This window comes from Notothenia rossii, assembly GCF_949606895.1.
Source record: "Notothenia rossii genome assembly, chromosome: 1".
Classification (NCBI taxonomy): Eukaryota; Metazoa; Chordata; class Actinopteri; order Perciformes; family Nototheniidae; genus Notothenia; species Notothenia rossii.
Window position 1 is genome coordinate 30,631,934 of NC_136912.1, and position 26,752 is coordinate 30,658,685.

The 26,752-nt window shown below is 40.3% G+C and overlaps 2 protein-coding genes across 6 annotated transcripts in view; one reads left to right on the top strand and one right to left on the bottom strand.

The window, feature by feature from the left end:
• Positions 1–10,236, top strand: part of cnnm2b (cyclin and CBS domain divalent metal cation transport mediator 2b) — a 52,122-nt gene extending 41,886 nt beyond the window's left edge. Inside the window, exons 7-8 of the mRNA XM_079667514.1 lie at positions 1,437–1,615; positions 2,298–10,236. Coding sequence (XP_079523640.1) covers positions 1,437–1,615; positions 2,298–2,603 — 485 coding nt within the window. The 3' untranslated portion in view covers positions 2,604–10,236. The remainder of the gene's footprint in view (positions 1–1,436; positions 1,616–2,297) is intronic.
• Positions 8,189–26,752, bottom strand: part of nt5c2b (5'-nucleotidase, cytosolic IIb) — a 33,657-nt gene continuing 15,093 nt past the window's right edge. For 4 of the 5 annotated variants that reach the window (XM_079667550.1, XM_079667552.1, XM_079667551.1 and 1 more), the window contains 16 exons: positions 21,590–21,707; positions 21,170–21,265; positions 20,551–20,642; positions 20,305–20,362; positions 19,631–19,724; positions 18,634–18,687; positions 18,460–18,543; positions 18,316–18,357; positions 18,076–18,183; positions 16,729–16,795; positions 16,300–16,470; positions 15,943–16,029; positions 13,774–13,825; positions 13,465–13,525; positions 12,463–12,639; positions 8,189–11,386 (listed from right to left, as the gene is read on the bottom strand). In XM_079667550.1, coding sequence (XP_079523676.1) covers positions 11,111–11,386; positions 12,463–12,639; positions 13,465–13,525; positions 13,774–13,825; positions 15,943–16,029; positions 16,300–16,470; positions 16,729–16,795; positions 18,076–18,183; positions 18,316–18,357; positions 18,460–18,543; positions 18,634–18,687; positions 19,631–19,724; positions 20,305–20,362; positions 20,551–20,642; positions 21,170–21,265; positions 21,590–21,707 — 1,637 coding nt within the window. In that variant the 3' untranslated portion in view covers positions 8,189–11,110. The remainder of the gene's footprint in view (positions 11,387–12,462; positions 12,640–13,464; positions 13,526–13,773; positions 13,826–15,942; positions 16,030–16,299; positions 16,471–16,728; positions 16,796–18,075; positions 18,184–18,315; positions 18,358–18,459; positions 18,544–18,633; positions 18,688–19,630; positions 19,725–20,304; positions 20,363–20,550; positions 20,643–21,169; positions 21,266–21,589; positions 21,708–26,752) is intronic. The other variant, XM_079667554.1, reaches the window with a different exon arrangement.

Below are 26,752 nucleotides of genomic sequence, written 5' to 3' on the forward strand. Positions count from 1 at the left end.
AGGCTATGCTTTGCGACGTGCATGTCCCCTCGCTCTGAGTGTTCTCTTGAGGTGTCTTTCACTTATGTGAAACCCGTGACTAATACCAAGCACTGATGTTATATCTTTATATTTTAGGCCAAGCTCAAAGTAAAAATCGATTAACCGCTCCATTGTTGTGGTTTCTGGGTTTCTGTATTGCTGAAATGACCCGGAAGAACATTGAGCTAAATGAAAATATTTGCGAGATCTCACAAAAGTATTGGAAGATCTCGCAAAACAAGATATTTTTTAACCAATTTTTTTGTTTCTTCTCCATGTCCCCTAGGGGGCTCCGTAGAATAGTCCCCACTTCAAACTCTGCATATAAAAATGGCCTCAAGCTATTTTTCTCTGGATATGGCAACCCAGGAGGGACAATTGAAATTACAGAATAGATGACAACACACATGTGAAGTAAAGGCATTCCCTAATAATGAGTTCAAGCAGAGATCAGACTGTGACATGAGAGCTCTCTGTTGTTGAATGACTATAGCTTTGGGTGATTTTTTTTTCCACGTCTTAAAGGTCTCATGACATGCTTTTCCGGATGTTACCCGTCCCTTTGTGTGTTATGTAGCTTTTTATGCATGTAAACGGTCTGCAAACCCTCAAAGTACACCCTGTAGCGAGTAAAACTCTAACACAGAAAAGACATGTCTATGCTGCCCCAGAACGCCTCGTTGGAGATTTTTCTTTTTCCATTTTTTTCTTCCTGGTCATAGTGACGCACTCACTCAGCCTTATCTTTTCTCAGCCGCGGCTCCGTGGAACTCAGCCTGAGCACACACGCCACGGCTCCGCGGATCTCCGCAGTGTCTCGCTGTCTCGCAGACCCCACACAGCAACCAGGGAACGACACAAGTAATCCAGCTCACACTGTCCGCTCCTCGAGCCTCAAAGGGCGGAGCAGCGAGCTCCGCAACGTCCCGCCAACACGGCACCCAGACCCCACGCAGCATTCTCATCTGTTAGTCATTACTGGTGTGGTGTCATTTTCTGGTTGCTAACAAACACCATTGTAACACATAAACACTGATGTTCCGCTGTAACGGTGGTGGACTCATCAGAAAAGAGTGAGCGAGCTGACCAATCAGAGCACAGTTGGCTCATAGGGGGGGGGGGGGGGGCAGGAGCTCCAAAAAGCCGTTAAGGACAGAGAGTGAATACATACTATACAGAGATGCTTTGTGAGAAACCAATGTGATTTTGGAACATTGCACAATTTAAATTCTAGTAGACCTCAACAATGGAATTATGATCAGTAGAAATGGCCATAACATGGGACCTTTAACCATGTTTAGTTGTGAACAAAACATATAGGCACTGACGACAGCCAAGGTTGAGAATATATTTTCTGAGATACTTTTACATTTCCTGGTTTAAATCAATTCTGTTCTCTCATCACCTCCTCACAGAAAATAAATCTCCTCCGCGGCCGTTTGGACTCAACCACTCAGACTCCCTGAACAGAAGCGACCGTATCGACGCCATCACCCCGACGCTCGGCAGCAGCAACAACCAGCTCAACTCCTTCCTGCAGATCTACGTACCCGACTACTCAGTCAGAGCGCGCACAGACCTGCAGTATATAAAGGTGAGAACACACACAGATGAACAAGACCGGCCCACTGAGACTCAAATGTGTAATCATAAATGCTGGAATAGAAGACTCTTACAGGCTTTTTACTAAACTATGACTTATTTTTAAAACTTTTTTATTATATACTTTAGAATTACTTTTACATTCCACTCTATGATAAATTTAACGTATACTAAACTATTACTTTTTTATGCTTGACTTAATTATGACATTTTGAGATACCTTTTTATGACATCATATATTATGACTTTTCCAAAAAGTTCATAATGTACAATACTATATCTTGTCTAAGACATACAATACTGACTGTTCTTGGAATAATATATGATGACTATGTTTTATGACAGCTTCACAATTTCTTTTGAATAATATATCAAAGTATATACCGTGACTTTCTTATGATATTTAATACTATGACATTTTAATAACTAGCTATGCTTATAATATAGTATACTGTATACATTATTATATTTTGGCATAATATACTTTTGTATTTTACACAAAGGAACTTGAATACAGAAATAAATACACATATGCAAAAAAATATATAATATAAAAACGTTTTCATATATATATTTTAAAAAATTACGATTTTCTAAGTGTGAGGTCGTCAGGCAGGTTGCTCCGGGAGTACCTACCATCACAACTGCTGTGACATTTGACCTTATTATCCTAGGTAACACGCCAGCAGTACCAGAACGCTGTAATGGCGTCCCGGATGGACAAAACGCCACAGTCAACAGACACTGAGTTCACTAAGATAGAGCTAACGCTGACGGAGCTCCACGACGGAGTGGAGACCCCCACCGTCGTTGTCACCAGCATCGCCAGCACCACCAGCACCACCAGCACCACCAGCACCACCCCTGCCGTGTCCGTAACCGTCGCCAATGAGACGTCCCACCTGCTCAACCAACAGCAGCAGAACTGTGTGGGTCTCAACAGGAGTAACCACACCGCCCACAACGAGGGACCCATCTAGCCCCCGCCGAGCCCGGTGGAGACCCAGACCCTCCACCCTGTCTCGTGGACACTCGCGGCGTTGTGGCGTAGGTGATGAGGGAAAGTGGGGAAGTAGAGGCGGGTGGAGTGAGGGTTCTGCTCCAACCAGTAGCCCCCAGTCAGTCAGTGAGACCCTTTCATGGAGGGGCAAGTGGGGAGGACGGGTGCTGCGCCCCCTGAATGCCCCCTACCTGAACGCTGTCAGAATCCCTGCTGTACTCACCCTCTCACAGGGGGTGCACTCAGATAGTACCTGCGACTGAGCTTCTTTTTGGGACAATCTGACACTTTCATAGCGCTGACTAAAAGATGACAGAGTGCATGCGAACTCAGTTCCTATGCCTGAAACACACAACAAAACGCAACACTCGCTGTATTTTCTTCTCAGGCCAAAGACTTTGGTCCCCCCTTCTTACACTGGACACAGACTGTTTTGCTACACACACGTATTCAAACAGTCACAATCCCCAAACAAATGCAACTCCCCCACCCGTTCATCTTTCAGGGAGGCTCAGTCGACTGTTGATCCCATCAGCAAGGACTCAAACCCAAACAAGCAGAGATTGGTCAAAGACTGAACCAAAAACCGCTTTGAAGGAAAACTGTTAAAAACCACGAACCAAGAATGTTATCCTGTATTTATTTATTTTATAATATTGTATGTATATATGTATGCGTGGAGACATGATATGACATAAACTGACATAAGAGCATGCACAAGCATGTACACAAAGGTGTGCGCAGGGGCGCACGTGTCATATCAAAAAGGACATGCTACATATATGGAGACGAACATCCATTCATGTAAATGAGGAGGTGAGGGTCTTTTACAGATACAGTATGTATATTACAGATCTTGTTATTTTTACTATTATCCTAAATCAGGCTTATGGTACACTATCTTTTTCACCTTTAAAAAATCACACTATTGCCTTTAAGAGAAATCATATAATTAATTATTTTAACAAAGTGCAATGAAAGCAATTTATTTAAGAGATGATTATGAATTTTTTTAAATCACTGTATTATAAATTGACAGATATATTTGTACTGTATGTATATTTGTTTTTTTGAAAAATGCTAAACTGCAGCCATCCACAAGCAAATTTGTCCTAGTCAGTCACTCTTTCTCCTCGTCTCTTTCATGTTTCTGCATCCTTTGACCTCACGTTCATATGGGATTAATGATGCCGACACTATTCACCACAGTGTAATGAAATGGGGAGGGGGGGGAAACGGATAGGGTGTGAAAGTGCCAACACGGCACCTATTTGTGGGAAGGTTGTGTCTTTTTTTTGCCAATTTTACGCATAATCAAGCTTGATAATTGCACAGTATTAATGACCTCATCTAACATGTTGAGCATCATCAACGTCACAAAAAGTAACCTCGACATTAAACATGTCCATGAATGATACAAAGCTATGCTTTTCCACTGTTTATGTGTGTGAATGTGTTTTTTTGTGTGTCTACAAAACATAGCCCTTTGGTTTGATAAAGGCTGTTGACAGGAGTGAATGTGAAAGAGACTTTCCTTGTTTTGGCTCCCCACACATTGTGGATTTTAATCCATGTTTAATAATTCCTGATTTAATTCAGTTTGACGTTTTAAGTATATTCTTCACAAATGTTGGCTGCTATTAAAGAGATATATTTATATTGATTTCATTTTATCTTAGAAACACTGTACCCATATATGTTTGTTTTTTTCACACTTTAAAGAACACACAATCAAGGAATAGTTTGACATTGTGGGAAATACACTAAGATGTCTTATTTTTGAGAATTAGACAAGAAGATTGATACCACCATTGTGTTCTGTTCAAATATGAAGCTACAGTCGGTTAGCTTAGCCTAGCATAACAACTGGAAACAGCTAGCTAGCGAGCCTGGCTCTGCCCACAAGCTAATAAAAAACACACTCTACTACTCTGCCATATATGAAGCCTATTAATTTCTCATTAGTCTTAAACAACTATTTTCTTGAACGATCACATCCCTCCTGGAGTAGTAATTAATCATCTTTAGTCTACATGCTAAACTAAGCTAACACTCCTTGCTCCATCTTCAAATGTAGAATACGTGGTCTCAATCTTCTCACGGAATTCTTGGCAAAAAAGTAAATAAGTGTAAATGTCAAACTATTCCTTCAAGTATTTTTTATGTTATTAGTATTTTCTTTCTTTTGTACTTTATTGCCCTAATTGTTTTACCCCATGAAGACAGGAATTAGTGATGAGATACTGTAGGCTATCTGTGATAGAAATGTTTCCTAAAAGTACATTATGTCTTAATGTAGAGTAAATTCAGTTTACTTAATATATGTAAAGGCGTAGATGTTTAACTCTCTAACAAAAATTACTTTAATTCCACTTTCAGGCCTGTTCATTAACATAACTGTTGGTTGGCAGTTTTCTGACAACCCTACAGGCAAACACAGTGTCCTCAAAGCTGAATTATTTTAAATATTCAGTTGCAGTTTGAATCCACTGGTGGTCGCTGTTTCCACCTGTAATCCAATGTGTCTGTAACAGCTCCTAAACACAGCACACATGGACAAACAGCCCGGGCTCTCCATCTGCTTGGCTACGAAGGTCGTCTCGGTTGCATAACCAGAAATAGAGTAAGTCTGCATTGTTTGCAGCTGTGTTGTTTATTGTTTACTTGAAAGTGCTCCTATGCAGCGGGCCGCTCCTGCTCTGCTGGGACATTCACTCCGGAGATACAGCAATGAATGAGATCAGATTGTGACATTGTGCTTTACAGAATCAGTGCCTGACAGGATAACAAGAAGCATGGAGACAATTAAAAAAACGCACAACAGGAAACACTGGGGAGAAGCATCACGACTGAATATTCTGTTATACACACGTTTTATCTTCTTTTCCTCCCATCCTCTGCTGAACACAAGATTATTATCCGTCCATTATGTGAATGCTTTGCCGGCCTATGTTTAACTGGTCTTTTGTCCATCCCAATGCTGCTACTTCTGTACCCATGTGCTGCCCATAATGCTTCTTCTACCTGACGACAACATTCCCATTGCCTCCTGCAGCTGGTGGTTTAATAAAAAAGTGAATGATTAACAGACAGACAGTGGCTTAATGTCCTCGATTTAAAAGCTCTGCTGCTTCTGAATGTTCTCTTATCAGGTTTTTTATTACACTTTAAAAATGTAAAAACACTTTGTAGTATTGTACAAGATGAGCAATTCTAAGTGAAGTTCATGGGCAATAAAATGTCCCTAATCAAACTTTAGCTGGATATTGCTTTGTGACAGACAGACCCTGTGGTCGGTTTGCTGACTTGAATGCTTTTTGCTACTGCTGTATACTACATTACAGCATAGTACTATCCTGTATTTGTGACTAAAGTGGCTACTTTTAACCAAATAGTCTCACTTCAAGACTTGGATAGTCACATTTTTACACATGTATAATAGTATTGGCTTAAACATATACGAAAAGTACTCATTATAAAGAATAATGTGAATTATATTACTACATTATAATCATTATGCACTGAAGTGAAGAGTTGGAGATCTTTGAATTACTTTTCATACTTATTTTGTTGGTATAATATTACCCTAATAGATACAAGTTGTATCTTAATCTGCATTACATCATCATTGATTTGTTATTTGATGTATTATTATTCTGAATCTGCAGTTATACAATTAATGCAGTGGAGTAAACATAACCAGTGCCTTTCAAATATAGCCGAAAATGAAAATACTCAAGTCCAAGTAGCTCGAAAGTTTACTTGCATTTAGTTATTTTCCACCACTGTGGTAGTTCTCGCACATGTTGCCATGATGACACAGACAGACTGACAAAGTGAAAACACCGCCAGCGTTCGGACCCATCTGGTAAATAGAGGAACGATTCTTAGGGTTTGAACAGCGTTTGGCTGCGCAACATGAATGTGTATTGAGTTACAGCGGTTTGTATTTACTGCTCTTGAACTTATTATTGCGTGTGTGAAACACCATGACATGCACGTCTGCCATCATTGCATAAGTCTTACGCCAATGGAAACATCACCTTGTAGAACTTTCTACAGCCTCCACCCCTTTGTCTTCTTTACTGTTTCTACTCTTTCTAGATCCATGATGATGATCAACATCAAGGTCAAAATGAGCTGTGTGCCCTCATTGACCTCCTGTCTCTCACATTTTCCATTAATGATGTATTAGGTGTGGATATGTGTTGGTCTACTGATAGATCTTGTTCATTTGTACCTTGTTAACTCAAAATGCTGTTTATATTATTTTTTACTTAGTTAAAATCAACAATATACAGTGTAAAAATACAAGAGTCTGGCATGCTAAAGCTAGTTGTGTAAATAAATACCAACATAAAATAAACATGAACAATAAAAGTAATTACTATTTAGAATATCCAATTCATTACTAAATATCTCACTAAGTCCATACAAATACAGCTGGATTTATATTTTGTATTTAGAATTTGAATAATTTGAATTACAATACTGGCTTCCAAAATATGAGGAAGTAGAGGTAAAGATAATCATAAAATGGAAAACTCAAGTTAAGTTACTCAAAATTCAGTATTTGAGTTTGAACCTCTGATCGTGAAGACATTTATCACAATAAGCAGTTGATTTGTATACCAATATACTTTTATATTTTTTGCATGTAGATTACCATCCAATTTAAATTTTTATATTTATCACACAATATACTATACTAAATTTATATTTTGGACAGCATTGCTATTTACAAAATGTTGTTAACTCTTTCAACATTTCTCAAATAAATATACTAAATACTGTATACACTGTAATACAGTGCAGTTCAGCATATTTATAATAAGTTGTGGTATCGATGTACATTGCACATCCTAGTTCAAACACTAGATGTCAACTACATTTTGTGAAGTCTTCCGATTGGCACAAACCCATTTTACCATGCCTGTTTGATAGTTACATCTGAATATTTAGGTGTTATGGTCTAGAAACAATTATTAAGAACTGGTTGAAAACTATGCATTTACTTTTGTTCGCCCGTGATTGCAATTTTTTATTTAATGTATGGCCCACAATCAAAAAAGGCTTGGCCACCCATAAGAGGTTTTCTGTGTAATTGAATACAGTCCACTTTTTGATTTAATTGTTATTAACAAAGCTATCAGCAATTAAAGAGGCTCTTATGCTTTTGGGGGGTTTCCCTTTAGCGTGTTAAGGTTTTTGTGCATGTAATTGGTCTCCCCCCTAGCGCTCAAACACATTGTGTGGGGTTTTCTAAAGGGCAGGAGATTTTTTTAGCGGTTGACCAATCAAAACAGAGCCGGCCAGCTAACCAATCAGAGCAGACTGGGCTCTGGTTTCAGACAGAGGGTGAAAAGAGGTGCTGCAGCACAGGGAGTATGAGAAAAATAAAGAACTTTTTGAACATTAAAGCATGGAGACATGTCACAGTAGAGGCACAAAATACAAATATGAACCTGAAAGTAAACATAATAGGGCCCCTTTGTGTAAAAACATCCTGACACAAGGTGAACCTGAGGTAAATAATCACAGTAGTAAAAAGAAAAAACAAGAAAATTATGAAAAACTATCTTTATTCTACATTTTTTATGTAATTTACCTCAATGTACAGTCTGTAGGATAATTTCTGGAAACAAACAAACAAAACACTGTTCGGGAGAACATGAAGTGATATGCATAAAAACAAAAGATAGTTTAGAAAATGAAAGGTGAGTGTCTTGGCACCTGTTAATGTTGATGCATTAGGGCATATTTGCCAGGATTAAGTCAGGTAAAAAGGTAAGAAAAAGAAAATGGAAAGTTCTATTTACAGTTCTGTAAACCAGGGCCATTTAAAAACACTAGCTTATAAAAATAAAAATAACCCCACGGTATGATAACAATGTACGTTTTTCTTCTTTTATCTTACAGGTTTGTAGTTTTTTCTCTCCGTGTAAACTACAATGACAAATGAAAAGAATAGCTTTCCTATAACGGTCCACATAGAATTCCAACAGACGCTACCATAACCACCGCCTCAGCAGAGCAGATATGCGTGTTACTTTCACATGCATATGCAAAATATGCAAAGAAAAGACTACTTCCTACTAGCAGTGCAGCTGCCTGGTGTAGCATATCCAGTTATTCTATGTTAACGAATCAAAATGAAGATACAAATGATTCATTTGTAAAGAAAAAGGAGAAAATATAAAAGAATAAAAGAGAATGTCCTACAAGCTGTTCTTCCATTGAGAAGTGGTTAAACAAATTCACCTGTCTCCACAGCAGATCAAGTCAAACCAAATAAATGATGCAAAAAGTAGACGGCATGTTTCTTCCCTTGTGTTGCCGCTCCAACACTTACAGTATCAATACAGCATGTAGAGACTAAATATAAAAAGGTGAGGAACGTTAACATACAGGATACAATGGTTAAAATAAAATAAATGTGTTTTTAAAAAAAATCAGGCAGTTCTCTTGGTGTTCTGCAACACTGATACATTTGGACGATTTTAAAGAACACACATGAACAAAAAGGATCAAAAAATATATTATCATTGGTGTTGGGGTCTTTACATGAACACTCTTTTGACTGACGGAAACAGTTTGTGTTGTTTCACACAACAGATATCGGAGTTTCTGCTCGTCTCTGTGCTCTTCCCAGTATTTGAAGTGGGCGGGGCTCTGTTTAAAACAGGTGATGTCACTTCTGTTAACCAATCAGAATTTAGGAACATATAAATCAAAATCTAATGACAGTAAATTGGCTAATGCACATTTTTGAACATGCTAGTTTACATACACGGCTGTTCTGCATATATTAGGAGTTGAATCAAACCGTTGGTGGTGTCATTGCAGAAGAGGAGCATGCAACAAGTTATTATATTTAAAAACTCATTAAAAAAAAAGACTGCTTCCATTGCAATTGTCCCACTTTGCTGGTGCTATCCACCTCACACAGGCATACCAAAATGTCTTTTCATGTCTTCAAACTCCTGGCGTTTCCAATCCTTTTGGAGTAAAAAAATGGATGGATGGAAAAGAATGTACTGTCGATAAAGTCTTAACGACCTGATGATGCATATAAGCGGAGCTTTTTCAGAGTTTAACTCTTCATAAAGAAACCGAACGATTTATATATCTTGATAACTATCGAGTTGCCGTTTTAGCCATGCAAATGTGAAGTCAAGCGCTTAAACTCAGAGATCATCTAGTTTTCAACTGCTAACAGAGTTAGAATTAGCATATAGTCACTTCACAGTGTTTAGAGGCTACACAGGAGAATACTATACAAAACTGTTGGATACACAGCAGATTCTACACCCAACAAAGCCCCAAAACCAAAGAGAAAGACAGTCACAGTCTATCTAAAGTTATCTGTATACTATACATCCTGAAAACACCTTTGCATACTAAGGCCACTTTCACACTACACACCTGGACAGATCACATTTCTAAATCAGCTTGGACTGCAACATCTACCCTTTCAAAACGCAATCTTTAAATTAACTGTGCAGAAGAAATACTGCATGTTAACAGCTGGTGACATTAAACCGCTCGCTTGCAATTTCCAGCAACACTGCGGCAGGCATAATACACATGTACGGAACTCCGTCCTTATTGTTGCTTGGTAACAAAATATCGTGTTTTCTCTCAACCAAAAATAAAAGCATCTGTTTAACGCCGGCTTGTGCTTCAGTTTAGTACGAGGCATTCTTAGTTTACCGTCAATCAAAACAAAGTACTATTGAAAGAGACAAAAAGAAACTAAACAGGTGGCACACTCAACATTGTTCCCATGTTGCATAAAAAGAAAAAGAAAGTGTTTTAATACAGTGTGCATCTTTTTTTTTTTACACTGAAGCTAAGCAGTGTTTTTTATCGATCAATATGTTAGGAATCTACGCAATCTACTTCATTCACCAGCAGGCCTTTAAAGTCAGATTATAAAAACAGTATGGGATGCTCTTTAAGTCTGACGGGAGAAATAAAACAGAAATATAATTAAGGTCATTAAAAAAAATTATAAAGTGTTTCTTTTTCATATAGGAAGGAAGCTAGGAAAAGTTAGCTTTTAGAGGACCGAGCATGCATACAGTCTTCTGACAGTCATATGATCTGTTTGCTACTGGTCCGTTTTTACTTTCCTCAGGAATCTGCAGTGTGTGTGTGTTTGTGTGTGCATACAGTATTTTGACACACACACACACACACACACACACACACACACACACACACACACACACACACACACACACACACACACACACACACACACACACACACACACACACACACACACACACACACACACACACACACACACACACACACACACACACACACACACACACACACACACACACACACACACACACACACACACACACACACACACACACACACACACGAGATGCCTCACTTTGAGAGACAACTACCCAACTCTACTGGGAACATGAAAAGGAAGGAGCAGGAAGTGCTTTCATCTCCATGTCCAGCCTATTCCTCCTCCTCCTCCTCCTCCTCCTCCTCTTCTTCCTCTTCTTCCTCCTCCTCCTCCTCCTCATCATCATCCTCGTCGTGGCAGTGAGTGATCTCCTGAGGAGTCTGGGGGAACAGGTTGGGGGGTTTGATCTCGCTGAAGGAGCGGGTCAGCTGGCTGCGTTTGCACTCCAGGTCCTTGCAGTCGCTGCAGTGGGTGCGGTTGCGCGTTGCCAGCGGCGACTCCATGTCGATGTCCACGTGGGCGTGTTCCACCGTCGACTCGTGGGGCATCTGGGGAGGAGGAAGTAGAAATGTGAGGGGAATACAAAGAGTGTTTAACAGAACAGTTTATTGATCTTGCTGATTAATTACAAGCATAACTCCCTAGTTAAAAAAAGAAGAAGAAAAGAAGTCCGGCAGTGGCTCAGTCATAGACCCTCCAGAAAAACGCGATCCTGCGATCGCAGAACTTACCGCATAATCAGCTAAATGGCAGAGATTTTTAAAAGGCCGCATATTTATCAAAAGGCCGCATAATCCCTGCATTTTTCCACACAAAGTTGAGAGAAAAAAAAATTAACTCGTCTTGACGTGAAGTAGTGACGATGATCACGTGAAGTCATCAGCTCGCGCATCACAGAAGGTAAACAACACCGTAGAGTGAACGTTGTGCCCTTGAGCAAGGCACCGGCCCTCCAGAGCGATATAGCATTAACAAAGTACATTTGAGTTACCTCTGTCTGGGATTTTTTAATAACCAAGATTTATTTTGATGCTTTTCTACGTTCTTTCTTCTTTCTATCATTGAAAAATGGACATGTGTAACACTGCCATAAACTCACGTTTATTTTGAGATGAAATATGATTTTTGATGTTAAAGTATTCACACTCCTCTACTGCCTGAGTCACTCAGGGCTGATGGCCAGATTCAGACACAGGGTAAGTTCAAAGACCTGTTAAATGAGACCTAGTGCCCTACTTATGAGCCTTGTGGGTATCTGTGTAACAGGATATGATAACCTACTTTTAGTTTGAGATAGCGCTGAAGCTGTAGGGCGGAACTAGCATTTAGTTTTATACTCGTCTCATCCTGTGTCTGCTGCATCCTAGAGGCAACATTTAGTAAATGTCTTTTTGACTGTTTATTTGTTTACCATTACCCACAACTTTTGCATTTGATCCCGCCCTTGTTTCAGTTATTGTGATTTGAACATACTTGTGAATCATTTTCCTAAAACGTATTTTAATCTTGAGAGTTATGTTTGGTGACTGGGGAAGGAAAGACCTTTTCTGACACTTGTGTTTTCCTTCTCCCTCATTAGAGGTCCTTCATAACAGTACTTTTTCATTTCCACACAGACACTCACCAGCACGTGAGCGGCTCTGAAGAGGTAGCTGAAGGGGTAGTACAGCAGGTTGATGAAGGAGGCGGCGTACAGGTCGGCGTAACGCATCACCTGGGAGGCGAACAGTGTCTGTCTGGAGCCGCTGCGGAACAGACTGCCCATCATGCCGTAACACATGTCCATGTCGTGGGTCACTTTCTAAAAGAGAGAAAGCAGAAGAGAAGACGCGGGTGAGTCATCAAAAATAACTTTGACCCACAAATGATTAATTAGGGCTGCACAGCTCACTTAGTAGCTGGGGTCCCATTTGCAGAGGTTTGAATACGGCCTGGGGTCGCTATAGGTGAGACCCTTGATCCCTCCGATTCATATATATCTCTCTGATAAAGGCTCAACTGGCTCAGAAACACTTTTTATAAAAAAAAAAAAAATGTAAAATCAGAACCAGTTTTTTTACCCCAGTTGAAATTGGTCAAAATATTTATAATAACATAAAAAGTAAGAATGTGCCATGTAAGGGATAATATGCAGCGAGGCGGTCATTATGGGGAAAAGAACACCCGACTGGCAGCATCTAGGGTGCATGCAGTTTGCTTTTCAGCCAAACTGTATACAGTTAAATCGAACAGACTTATTTGTGCAGATGTGAGCGTCCTTAACAACGGTCAATAAGTCCTTGACAGCGGTCTGTCTGTTCTGGATTAACAACGTGTCACGTGTTCTGAATTGACCAATCATCATCGAGTACTCAACTAAGCCATGTAATACAAAAGGATAACATAAAAGATAATATAAGAAATGTAAATAGGTCAAAAAAATTAAGTGTAGTATCTTTATCAGAAATATAGGTGTGGTTGTTCATTGATAAGACTGTAGTGACTCAATGTTAATGATTCACCAATAGCAGGCTCATAAACGGTATCGTACACATTGTAAATGCAGGCATTGATAACCAAGCCGTTTCCGGGCGGCATGTGGAAAGGTCTCCTGTTGTCATAGAAACACGGGTGATTAAGGCCGTACCTTGACTCTTCTCTGAATAGTGCTGATGTCCGGCCTCTCATTACTGCTGCTGTCCAGATGTCTGAGGAAGGACGAGAACAAGACAGTGAGATGATGAGAGGGGGGGGGGTATAAATATGTCTGCTGAAAGGTAATCGGTCACTGAGTTGATGCAACAACAAGTCATGCCAAGTTAAAAATAACGTCAGTGAACCCCGCTTATCAGGAGAGAGTCGACCCTTTCGACTTTACTCTGTCGAACCTGTTGTATTCCCTCAAACAGAAAACTGATGTAATTTAGGTGAAGAGGTCAAAGGTCGGAGTTCTTACTTGTAGAGTTCTGCCAAGAAAATGTCCAGGCCCTGCAGTTCCTCGAATAACGCTGAAAAATACAGGAAGAGCGTGAAAACAGGGTTCTAGTATCAGTGTATCAATTAAGAGTTCAGGAGGCAGTGTTTGGACGTTGTACCTTCTGGTCTCATGATCTTTATCATATTTAGCGTATTTACTTAGAGTGTTTTTCTGAGTTAACAGGTCTGACATTGCGGCTGCTGTTCTAGGTCACATCCCTGCTGAGACGGTTTCTATGCCACTAGGACTGCAGTACTGGTCTAAATTCAGATACATACACATATACAGTGGGGCAAAAAAGTATTTAGTCAGCCACCAATTGTGCAAATTCTCCAACTTAAAAAGATGAGAGGCCTGTAATTTTCATCCTAGGTATACCTCAACTATGAGAGACAAAATGAGAGAAAAGAAATCCAGAAAACCACATTGTCTGATTTTTAAAGAATTGATTTGCAAATTATGGTGGAAAATAAGTATTTGGTCACCTACAAACAAACAAGATTTCTGTCTCTCACAGACTGTAACTTCTTCTTTAAGAGCCTCCTCTGTCCTCCACTTGTTAACTGTATTAATGGCACCTGTTTGAAGTCGTTATCAGTATAAAAGACACCTGTCCACAACCTCAAACAGTCACACTCCAAACTCCACTATGGCCAAGACCAAAGAGCTGTCAAAGGACACCAGAAACAACATTGTAGACCTGCACCAGGCTGGGAAGACTGAATCTGCAATAGGTAAGCAGCTCGGTGTGAAGAAATCAACTGTGGGAGCAATTATTAGAAAATGGAAGACATACAAGACCACTGATAATCTCCCTCGATCTGGGGCTCCAGGCAAGATCTCACGCCGTGGGGTCAAAATGATCACAAGAACGGTGAGCAAAAATCCCAGAACCACACGGGGGGACTTAGTCAATGAACTGCAGAGAGCTGGGACCAAAGTAACAAAGGCTACCATCAGTAACACACTACGCCGCCAGGGACTCAAATCCTGCAGTGCCAGACGTGTCCCCCTGCTTAAGCCAGTACATGTCCAGACCAGTCTGAAGTTCGCTAGAGAGCATTTAGATGATCCAGAAGAGGATTGGGAGAATGTCTGTTATATGGTCAGATGAAACCAAAATAGAACTTTTTGGTAAAAACTCAACTAGACGTGTTTGGAGGAGAAAGAATGCTGAGTTGCATCCAAAGAACACCATACCTACTGTGAAACATGGGGGTGGAAACATCATGCTTTGGGGCTGTTTTTCTGCAAAGGGAACAGGACGATTGATCCGTGTAAAGGAAAGAATGAATGGGGCCATGTATCGTGAGATTTTGAGTGAAAACCTCCTTCCATCAGCAAGGGCATTGAAGATGAAACGTGGCTGGGTCTTTCAGCATGACAATGATCCCAAACACACCGCCGGGGCAACGAAGGAGTGGCTTCGTAAGAAGCATTTCAAGGTCCTGGAGTGGCCTAGCCAGTCTCCAGATCTCAACCCCATAGAAAATCTTTGGAGGGAGTTGAAAGTCCGTGTTGCCCAGCGACAGCGCCAAAACATCACTGCTCTAGAGGAGATCTGCATGGAGGAATGGGCCAAAATACCAGCAACAGTGTGTGAAAAGCTTGTGAAGACTTACAGAAAACGTTTGACCTCTGTCATTGCCAACAAAGGGTATATAACAAAGTGTTGAGATTAACTTTTGTTATTGACCAAATACTTATTTTCCACCATAATTTGCAAATAAATTCTATAAAAATCAGACAGTGTGATTTTCTGGATTTTTTTTTTCTCATTCTGTCTCTCATAGTTAAGGTATACCTAGGATGACAATTACAGGCCTCTCATCTTTTTAAGTGGGAGAACTTGCACAATTGGTGGCTGACTAAATACTTTTTTTCCCCAATGTACATAGTAGAGGTGCACCGGCTCACTTTTCTTGTCTGATAAAATGTCTTTCAAGTGGGACATTCTGTCTTGTTTTCTTCTTTCTACACAATATTATTTACAACATGAATATCTTTGTAATTTTTGAAAAAAATCTGTGTGCTCATAAAAATACATAAGACACAAGAAATACACAAAGAGACACATTTAAAAATATGTAAAATAAATTGTATAATTCATTTAAAAGAATGAAAAGGTGTTTATTAAATTATATTAACTCCCACTCCTGCAGCAAGCGTTGTCCTTCTGCCTGCCCCACACCCACTGACTGCGCACACAGCAAGATGAGGGGGAGAGACCCCCCGCTGTTGGCAGAAGAGCCAGTCACTACGGTTACTTTATATGATTTAGAATATGATATTTTTGATCAAAATGTGGCTTGTGGCTTTTTTACAGGCCATAATGTCTCTATGTGCATGATGTAAACAATTGTGCATGTATGTCAATTTGACAAAAATCCGCTCAGCAGCTGATATTTTGGAGCATCTCTAGTATATGCGGTCAAGATAGTATTTCTAAATGTCACTACACACGTGTGTTAGGGCCCGTGTTTACGTGTTTGCCTTCAGACTCACAGCTCTTGTCGGTCCACACGTGCAGCTCCTGGGCGAGCTCAGGGATCACCAAGAACGTCCTCCAGCCTTGGCGCTTCTTGGACTTGAGGATGTCTCCGAAGATGTGGTCCCCGATGTACACGATGTCCTTCCCCTTGGCCCCCAGCAGGTCGCACACAATGTCCGAGGAACCTGGAGTAGAAGGAGTTTAAAATACCTGTACCTGTAGATACCTGTGTCTATCTTTGCTTTTACATTAGTGTTTTAAAATCCCATTTTATAATGTGCTTCTTCTGCACTATTTCTTAATTCTCTTAATGTCTTTCATTTTTGTAAAGCACTTTGAATTGCCTTGTGTTGAAAGGTGCTGTATAAATAAAACTTGCCTTGCCTATCTAACAAAACTAACACAAGGTCAAAAAATGGAAGACTGGTAGACAATAATCAAACCTCCAGAGTAGACGATGCCGTGCTGCAGAGGTCCAGTGTAGGTTCCAATCTTTAAACGCCCTGTTATCTGAAATAAAGAACACAACATCCGATTGGTTAGAAAGGCCTTCGCGCAATCAGAGAGGTGAAACACTCTGGCCTGAATAAAGCCACATGCTAAAACTACATTTTACACCTTAACAGATTTGAAGATGCATCAAGTATATACACGTTTCCTTTTTTCTTATATACACGTTTCCTCTGTAGTTGTTCCCCATGTCATTCATGCTAATTGTTAGCTCAAATAGAACATATGTCCTTATTTGTAGAATCCAACCTATCTGCAAACAACTACAATTTATCAGATTGTTTAAAAAGTAACGGGAAAACAAAGACAACTCATAATAGGCGCTTTCACACCAAGTACTTTTCCCAGGAATCGTTCCCGGAACTTAGTTCCCCGGAACTCTTTAGTTGATCGCGTTCACACCGGAATAAGTCCCTGAGGCAGCATTACGCAAATGAAGCCACTGACGTCACTTCTTCTGCTTTGGGTTTACTGGCAAGCCGCAAACAACTTCAGGGCGTATACTGCCACCCTAAGTCCCGGGTAAATCACCAGAAGCACAGACACCTCCTCATCACTCCACCGCTCCCACGTTTTATTTTGTGTTGCCATACAGTAAGTTAGTCTCTCTCCGTTGGTGCGCTGGGCTAATGCTAATGCTAATAATGCTAATGCGAGCAAATAAAATGGCGGCTTCACAAAACTTTTCGGAGTTTCACGAGGCGCGGTTTGCAATTCGCCCAGCCAATCAGAAATTGGAACCTTTTCCTCCCCAGGAAAGAACCACCTCTCTAGCAGGGACTGAAAAGGTTCCCGAAAAAAGGTTCTAGTTCCAGATCTTTTTGGTGTGAACTATCGGAACTACTCCTGGGAAAAGTACTCCGGTGTGAAAGCGCCTAATGACTCATGCTTGTGTTTGAGACAATTATTGTTTTTGTGACATCAATTCAGCTTTCCCCACTCTGATCTGAATCACGAGTGAAGCTGAATAAGAGCACGAGCATCTAGATGTTGTCTACTTTTGTCTGGGTGCTGTATTTTTTAACTATATGTCAAGATGACAAATTTGAAATCCATTCTTTAAAACCGTTTTTTCAAAAAGCAATGTCAGATGTGTGCAGAGGATGGCTGCAAACTGACCAAAGAAACTAACTGACACTGACTAAATGGGAGACAGTGTGACACATATTATAATTTCAATCTGAGAAAGGTCATGTATTTCTAGAAAAGAGGCTTCAACATATCCATAACTCTCTGCGTTCCACATCGATAAACACTGTCTCAGCTCTGTGTCTGCTCACCGTGTCCACCTGTCTGAGCACCGTCCCCTCTCCGAAGAACAGCGGTTTCCTGGCGTCCACCAGGATCAGATCGAAGTAGGACTGCCAGGGCCGGTGGGAGGTTCCAGGCTGTAAAACCAACACACACACAGGATGTAAAGCCACGCGAAGGTAAGAGCAAAAAATGTGTCTTCCACCTTCACCTGCATGTTCAACACATTAAAAAGTGTGAAGAGCAGGGGGGGGGGGGCAATGTTTTACCTTAGGGCCGTGGGGGAAGTCAAACAGGTAGGTCATGATTTTCTGAAAGAACACAACACACACAGCAGTGTTTAGAGTAGATACAACAGACTAGCGATTTGGAGCGCACAGTTCATCATAATCCTTGAAAACACCGTTACTCACCTCTGTGTATTTGTAGTCGCTGTTGGTAGCCAAGAAAACCTTGGCTACTTCATTCATTCTGCTGAGGAGAAGAGACAGTTTCCCCTGGAGGGAAAATGAAAAAACTTGAGCATCTTTACAAACCAGCAGATTATAACAAGAATGTGTTCCTATATAAATACAAGTACTACTTACATCTCTCACAACATATTTCTCCAAGTTCTCCACCGTCTTCTGCTTGAGAGTACCCTGCGACGAGAGAAACGAGAGTCAGAATAATTAATGCCACGGTAACAGTTGAGTAACAGTTGTCAGTGGCTACCCACACAGAGCACTCGTGGCATTGAGCAGGAAATACTAAAAAAAGGGAGAGAGCAAACCAAGGTTTTTTCTTTTTTTAGATAGTGAAAAGATGCAACTGGTCGCAGAATGTGAGAGCAGTTGCAACAGAAATGATTTGAAATAGAGAGTGTTTATGCTATAGAATTTATTGGCCCTTTTTCCCACAACTAGAGAGTTGTATGGATTTTGAGGAAAATGTTGCAACTTCCACGAGGTAAAATTATTGTTTTTGTCTGGTGGCATTAGAGAGCTTAGATAACACAGTACTTAAAGTTGTAATGGGAATTGTTCACCATTTTGTATCATTTAAAGACAATACAATGAATTCATGAATCTGAACAAATAACAAACCCAGTCATTTTTAGTCAAAGAAATGTCTGAATATCTTTTGAATCCCACGTTCTGTGAGGTGAATTTACTGTTTTTGTGAATGAGTCTGGTGGCTTTGAACAGGGGGCGGATAACAAACTACTTCAACTGGAGATGAGCATTTTCAAAATGTAACTCATTTTACGTGATACAGTAGGCTAAGGGGCGGGACATGTCTTAGTGGTTGACTAATCACAACAGAGCCGGCCAGCTAACCAATCAGAGCAGACTGGGCTCTGACAGAGGGTGAAAAGAGGTGCTGCAGCACAGGCAGTATGAGAAGAATTCAGAGCTTTTTGAACATTAAAGCATTGAGACACGTCAAAGTAGAGACACAACATACAAATATGAATAATTTTTAAGGGCCTCTTTATAATGACTTTTTTTTTGTCATTTGTGACTGGTGGCTGTAAAGAGATTGTAGATAACTCAGTATTTAATAACTGACAGACTGAGAAAAGGACTTTCAAAGGGGTCTCACCTTGAAGTGGACCCAGTCAACGGCGTCGCGGACGTCCTGGAACATGCTCTGGTAGGACATGAAGAGGTCGCCATTTTTGAAACCACTTTCACAGCTGGGGGAGAGGAGCACAGACACACACGAGCACAGCCGTCGGACAGGCCACATTTTTACAGAAGGTTTTCAAAAACATGACATTTTGTTTTTTTGTTTGCTTTTAAATGGGATAGCCTTCCCTTGTTGGAGGGGTCCCCAGCCAAACAGGAAAGCATTCTCCCCCTAAAAGACCAACAACCAGGTTTCAGAGGACAAAGGACATGCAACCATTCCAGATTACACTCTCAACAGATTGACAGGAAATTAGATCTCCTCCGAGTAACATTTTAAAAGATTATCTCGTAGCTATATCAGGATTTCATTGTCTTTAAATAGTTAGTGAGAACATCGTTCATTCCTATCTCACTCTGATAGTAATCCATGCTTTTCTACCATTAGTAGAAGAGATTAATATAAATCATTGTTACAGAGAAACAAAGATGGCTGTACTGCTATTTGATTTCCATTTTAAAAAATTAGCTTAGATTAGCGGTTGAGACACCTGCACCCTCCCATGCTGACCCAGGTTTGGTGAGCAACTGTCTTTGTGTCACCCGACACTTGTTGCATGACAGATAGTGTTACAAAAAGCTCCTTACCTTGTGTATCTATCACAGTTGGAGAAAAAATCCCCAAGACAAGCAAAGAGGTAGGTCTCTGTGAAGGAAAAAGAAAGGAGGGAAGGGGGGTCTTTAGTGAGGAAGCAGCTCGATCATCTGACAGGGAAAATGCTTGGTTTCAATCTCCCATAACATCATGTTCAGCTTTTAATCAGATTAAAAGTCTTGCAGGTTTATATTCTCTGCAACAGTCCCGTGATGTTTCTCTGAGCTCAGAGGCCTTACCTGGCAGGTTGAAGAGTGTGTTAAGGATATAAAAGCGCTCTGTGTCATCCCTCTGGATGAACTTGTTTGGGTACCGTTCGCGGATCTCGGGGCTGGGAAAGGAGAAAAAGTCAAGAGTAAATCTTTGTTGGCCCTTTTTTAGCTCATATATATTTAGAGCTGACAATGTCGGAAAAAAAGCTAGATCTAGGTTGGTAAAGCATTTTAGACACTTTCAAGGTAATTTAAGCAGCATTTTAGACACTTTTTAAGCACTTTCAAGGTCATTTAACCAACATTTTTCAACCCTAATGTAAATGCTTATTCTAACAGCTGTTCATTTCAACATTACGGTAATTACATTTCTTGATCACAATTATTTAATTTTGAGCTAAATTCCCAGAAGACAACCAACTAAAAGCTTATAATGCAATAACATATTTGTAGACATGTGATTATAATCAAGCATTTCTAAAGGAGTTTAATTGAAATCAAAGTATAATACCAAGCTTGAAAACAAACTGTTATTTTTAAGCATTTTCCAAACTTTCAACACTTTGAACAAACCCTGCAAAGCTCTTAAACTGGATTATGATTTATGATCCTTTTCAGATGAGGGGGGGGGGGGGGACAAACTTACCCTCGAAGGAAGTTGAATCCATGGCAACAGACCAGGATGTTACCGTAGGCATCAACCTTCAACAGGTTTCCATACATGGTATCATACACAAGACCCCTGAGGGAATAGATGCTTCATTAGTCTACAGTGCAGCATTTACACCGTGTATCACAATGTTGAACATTATTGACATATAAAACTCTCAGTGTAATACAGAGCTAAAAAAAAAACGCATAGTTGTATTGTAAACTATAGTTGTATAGTACAATAAGTAACCAAAAGAGACCGAAAAATAGATTTGTATATCGAGTCACTTCCAGTGTGTATTTCCATAATGAAACACATCTAGACCTTACACACACAATGACAAAACTCATTTACATATGGGTTTCTCGTTTACTGACATAATACCTAGGTTTATAAGCATTAATGAAATCTGACCTGGTGGGGAAGGTCGGGTCGTAGACGAAGCTGAGCAGCTCCTGGGGGTAACCGATTGAGACCAGCCGCTCCACCGTCAGCTCGAAACCCAGGGACTCATACTCTGGTGACTTGTACACTGGAAATTAAACAGACACACACATTCAACACAATAAAAGTTAACAATGCATGTGATGCTACAGTACAATTTGGAGTCTAATCTGCTATATAAAAGGTTTTTGTTGTTGACATTTAAAAAAAAAAAAAAAAGATTCAATGCTACATACAGTATACAGTATGTTCATAGGTTGTTTTATTTCTGGCTTATTGAACCAATTACTCTGATCACTGCTTTATTGTTAGACTTTGTTGGTCACTTTGAACTGAATAACAACAAAGTCAATTAATCAATTAGTCGTTCGTCAGACAAGGAATATATAATAAATATCATATTTGACATTTATGAAGAAAAAATTCAAAAGGTCCCGTGATTTCAGCTTTACAAAAATTAAGTTTTTCTTCAGCTTTTTCTCTGATTTAAGTTAATATGATGTTATTATTTTTTAGGTGTTTTGATCTGACAAAACAAACTAGTTGAACTTGTGATGGTCATTTTCTGACATAAAGAACAAGAAAGAATCTGATCAATATAAAAGATAAACAACATTTCGATCAGTAATTAAAGTCATTTTGAGAGTAAAACTTTAAATTGTTGTATATGTTGGTCAGAAATTCACATAGGAGTTAAAAAAAACGTATTTAAAAAAAAGTGTGTATGGAGACTTGGTTTAATAACTACAGATTTCTTCAAAAGGTGACAGTAGTGTTGTCCTGCTCTTTGAGACAACAGTCGGTCATTTACAGCTGCTGAAGTGGTAAAGGTCAAGCCTGTGGAACATGTCACATACACGCAAAATGTACATAAACACTATATTATGTATACAGTTAAAGGAACATGACCTGCCATTACGCAACTGACAAGGTTTCATTAGAGGCGACACACACTCAGTGGAGCTCACAGTGTCACTCAAAATGCACACAAGACTTCTCTCATCCCCTTGAGAGTCCGTCGTGCTGTCTCAGTATTTTTGTTGAAATGTTCTCACTCTCCAGTGAAACCCCCCCCCCCACACCCCTTCACACACACTTGCCCTTGTCTTTCCTCGCTATCAACAAGGCCCTCTGTGTTTTGAACACGAATCCACAGAAAGAAACAGGATCAGGCGTGAAAATGAAAAGTCACTGATGAGCCCTCCCAACCATGTCACCGCTACATATTTACCAAAACCGAGAGGAGGGGGGGGTCTCTGAAAATAAACAAAACTCAGATTGATGCTGCACTCAGAATAACCCCGCAGAGGATTTAAATGTTATGTGACACTGGGAAGAGAACATGTCAGATGTTATAAATACGATTGGGAGAATGTGCTTGTGTTGTTGCCTGCTTTCCACAGTCCCAGTGGGGCTTGCGGAAGGTCCTTGGAGGGGGGGGGAGAAATGTTGGCTGATGATGCTTGGATAGAGGACAGTTAGAAAGGGTTGGGGGGGGGGGGGCAGCCTTGGAGGACAAACATCTGTGTCCTACTCTGTGCTGAGTTACACACAGAAGCTTAATGTATGCACGGGGTTACAGGAAAATCTTGTGTAGAGCAAAGCTTTTGTTGATGCAGATCTGAAAGCATGAGCCTGTTTCTGCATTACAATCACGTAACCTCTCCCCCTTTCTCCCTCTACAACCCCCCCGCTGTGGTCTCCCAGCAGAACTGAGGCTTTGGGCCGGGTGCCCGGAGCAGCAGTGTACAGCCACTAAACTGCCCGTACTCCTCCTGCTTCTCGTCCATCGCTTGTCATAATCTTCTTTAAGCTCTACAAAGAAAGCTATTTTAAGAGCTGTTCCCCTCTGTCACCTTTGCTATCATCACTCTCTCTTTCTCTCTGGGGCTCTTTCCACGTGTTGACCTTGGGACACTGGGGCGGTCCTCCCACTCGTATAGCAGCCAATAAAATCTCATCTCTAGGTAATGTCAAAGTGAGTCACGCTTGTCATTTAGGAGCAGGAAGTTGTTTTATTACATCATAACCAGATAAGGGTTGTTACACGCCATCAATTTCACAACTGAATTAAAAACCTGGTTTCAAATCAGAGGATCTAAAAGGTTCATTTTCAGGTTCTTATTTGTACGTTGTGTCTCTACTGTGACATGTTTCCATGCTTTAATGTTGAAAAAGCTATTTATTGTTCTCCTACTGCCTGTGCTGCGGCACCTCTTTTCACCCTCTGTCTGAAACCAGAGCCCAGCCTGCTCCGATTGGTTAGCTGGCAGGCTCTGTTGTGATTGGTCAACTGTTTAGAGATGTCCTGCCCCTTATCCATACACTGTGTTAGAGCGATAGCCAACCGAAGCGCGAGTGTTACATAGTGATGTCATTATGTCACAGAAGTAAAACAAAGGAGTCCAATGGAGGCGTTTCATGCATAGAAACCTAAAAAACACACTAAAGGAAAGGTGAAACCAAAACATGAAATGTTTAAATCTGATCTGTCCAAAGAAATACACTACACCTTTTTTCCCTCTGAGCCCCTCTCACTGAAATATGTTATCAGACTGAATAACCAGATCTGTGCTAACACAACTGTAAAAACCCCCACCATAATCATAACATCTCTTTCCCTGTTTGTGTGACGTTAATGACACTGAACCCATTTGACATCTGAATGACTTAAAAAACAAGCCCCTCCCCCCCCCCCCTAACTCAACACTGACACACAACACCCCTCACTATCTGAAATGTTTAAAGGCTAAAGCAGTGGAGTCATTGGCAGACCTGTTTTCAATGACTGAGGGCGGTCATGAAAGGATGCATCCTTTATTACAAGAGGCATCTGAGATAATACAACAGAAAAGGAGCAGAAGTCCTGTTACTGTTGTTTTCCAGCACACACACACACACACACACACACACACACACACACACACACACACACACACACACACACACACACACACACACACACACACACACACACACACACACACACACACACACACACACACACACACACACACACACACACACACACACACACACACACACACACACACACACACACACACACACACACACACACACACACACACACACACACACACACACACACACACACACACACACACACACACACACACACACACACAAACACAGTAAACAACCCACACCCTTTTCCTAATAGAGCCCTCAAACACAATCCCATGAAAGTGTGAACCGAACTGAACCATGCCACATTAGCTATCTATATTAGAATCTAACACGTCATCTGGTTTATTTTATCTGCGGCTGCCGACACGCAAATGTAGGCCTTTGTCACAGATTTATGACACCATGAAAGATATCGGGAAGAAAATAGAAGTGCAGCCTCGGGGATCTACAGGGCAGCCAAAAGTGTGTTTGAAAACTAGGACAAAAATATGTGTTTCTCTCTGTGAAAACTTGGCTTTACAGAGTGGTTGGGTAACATTCTGCAGGCTAAGTGCTTCCTTTGGGGCACAAAGAACAGATGAGGCAATGTTGTCTGATGTTGGTTGCATTCTTATGAAATACTACAAAATGTGACGTGTTATGCACGCATTGTAGTAGTTGTAAATCTAACAGCAACCTTTGAGCTTTATATGTTTTTATGGATGAATTAAGATCAATGTCAACTTGGGCTGTGACATGTCCAATCAGCTTGATCAGGTGGTAAATACAACTATTGCTCAAAATATACTTGATTGTTTTGTTATAAAACCACATAAAGGTGAAAAAAGTATGAAACATGACTGAATAAGGAGTGTCCACTTAAAGGGCTGAAACCAGTGACTATTTTTTAGTCTTGATTATTAATCAGCAGATTGTTTTCTAGATAAAACAGTCTCCAAAGTTTCAGAAAATGTGTAAAACATTTCTAAAAGCCCAGAGAAATGTTTAAATGTCTTGTTTTGTCACTCCAAAAACCAACAATAGTATTTTCTAGTATGTTATTAAACAGAGAAAAGCAGAAAATCTCCACATTTTAAAATCTACATTTTTTGCATTAAAACTGACAGTATGATTACAATTATAATTACTCGTGATTATTATGACCTTATAATATAATTGTCAATATAATATATTTGTCAACCAACTTATTGATTAGTCAACAACTGGTTGCTGCACTAGTCATTAAGGATACACTTCTCTATGGTGGAATATCTGATTAGTATCATTCACATAAGTTGTTATAGTGTATAGCAATTGGTATACAACATTAATGGAGTCCTGTTGGCCAATCAGAAAGGGCGTACCATTTTTTTCATACCTTGATTTTTCAAGGCAAAATTCCTCAATATATATCGATATTTCCTCACAGAAATACTTTATATCAACAAGCCCACATTTCGAGCATTTTGCACATTTGAAATGCCGTTAACAACCCCCTGATAAACAAATACCAGGGGGGCTGTGGTTTAACAGCAGCCAGGCTGTGACACCACCAGCTCCCTGATGATGGAGTACCTCTGTGAATCTAAACCTGAACAGCATCCAGAAAGATACATGATAGCCGTGCTTTCAGTAAACATTAACACTCTGTTATGAGCGCCCATAAAGTGCCTCATGTCAACAGCTGAGCGTCTATAATATCTCCGGCGGCCTGAGCGGGGATCTGACCGCGGTGCCGGAGAGGGACTACGAGTGATCCCCGTTCTCATGGGAGCCATCACTGGACAAAAACAAACGTGACCCGCTTTTCAAAGTCAGGGAGGATGTATTTATAGAGACAGCAAGACCAAAAACTGCAGCTGAGTCACTCAAAGCACAGAGTGGCTTTAAAATCAGGGTATTTTCCTACCAGGTTAGAGGTCAGTAGGAACAAGAACATCTCTATACTCTGTGTACCAGGGAGCCCGGCTTAACATTTTCTTATCGAAGTGTCACCGGCGTTGACCTAAATAATATTTTGTGGAATAGCTGCAGTCCTGGGGGGATGGTAGGGTGGCCAGATATAGAGTTGAAAAGATAGGATAGTGAGAATTTAACTTTCATGCAAAATATGTTCATATCCAATACTTGGAGATGTGTTTTGTTATGGATTCCAAATTCTTTAAAAATCTAAATTCACCCAGGAGACTGAAGATCTGTTAAGCAATCCTCTGGACAACTTTGACT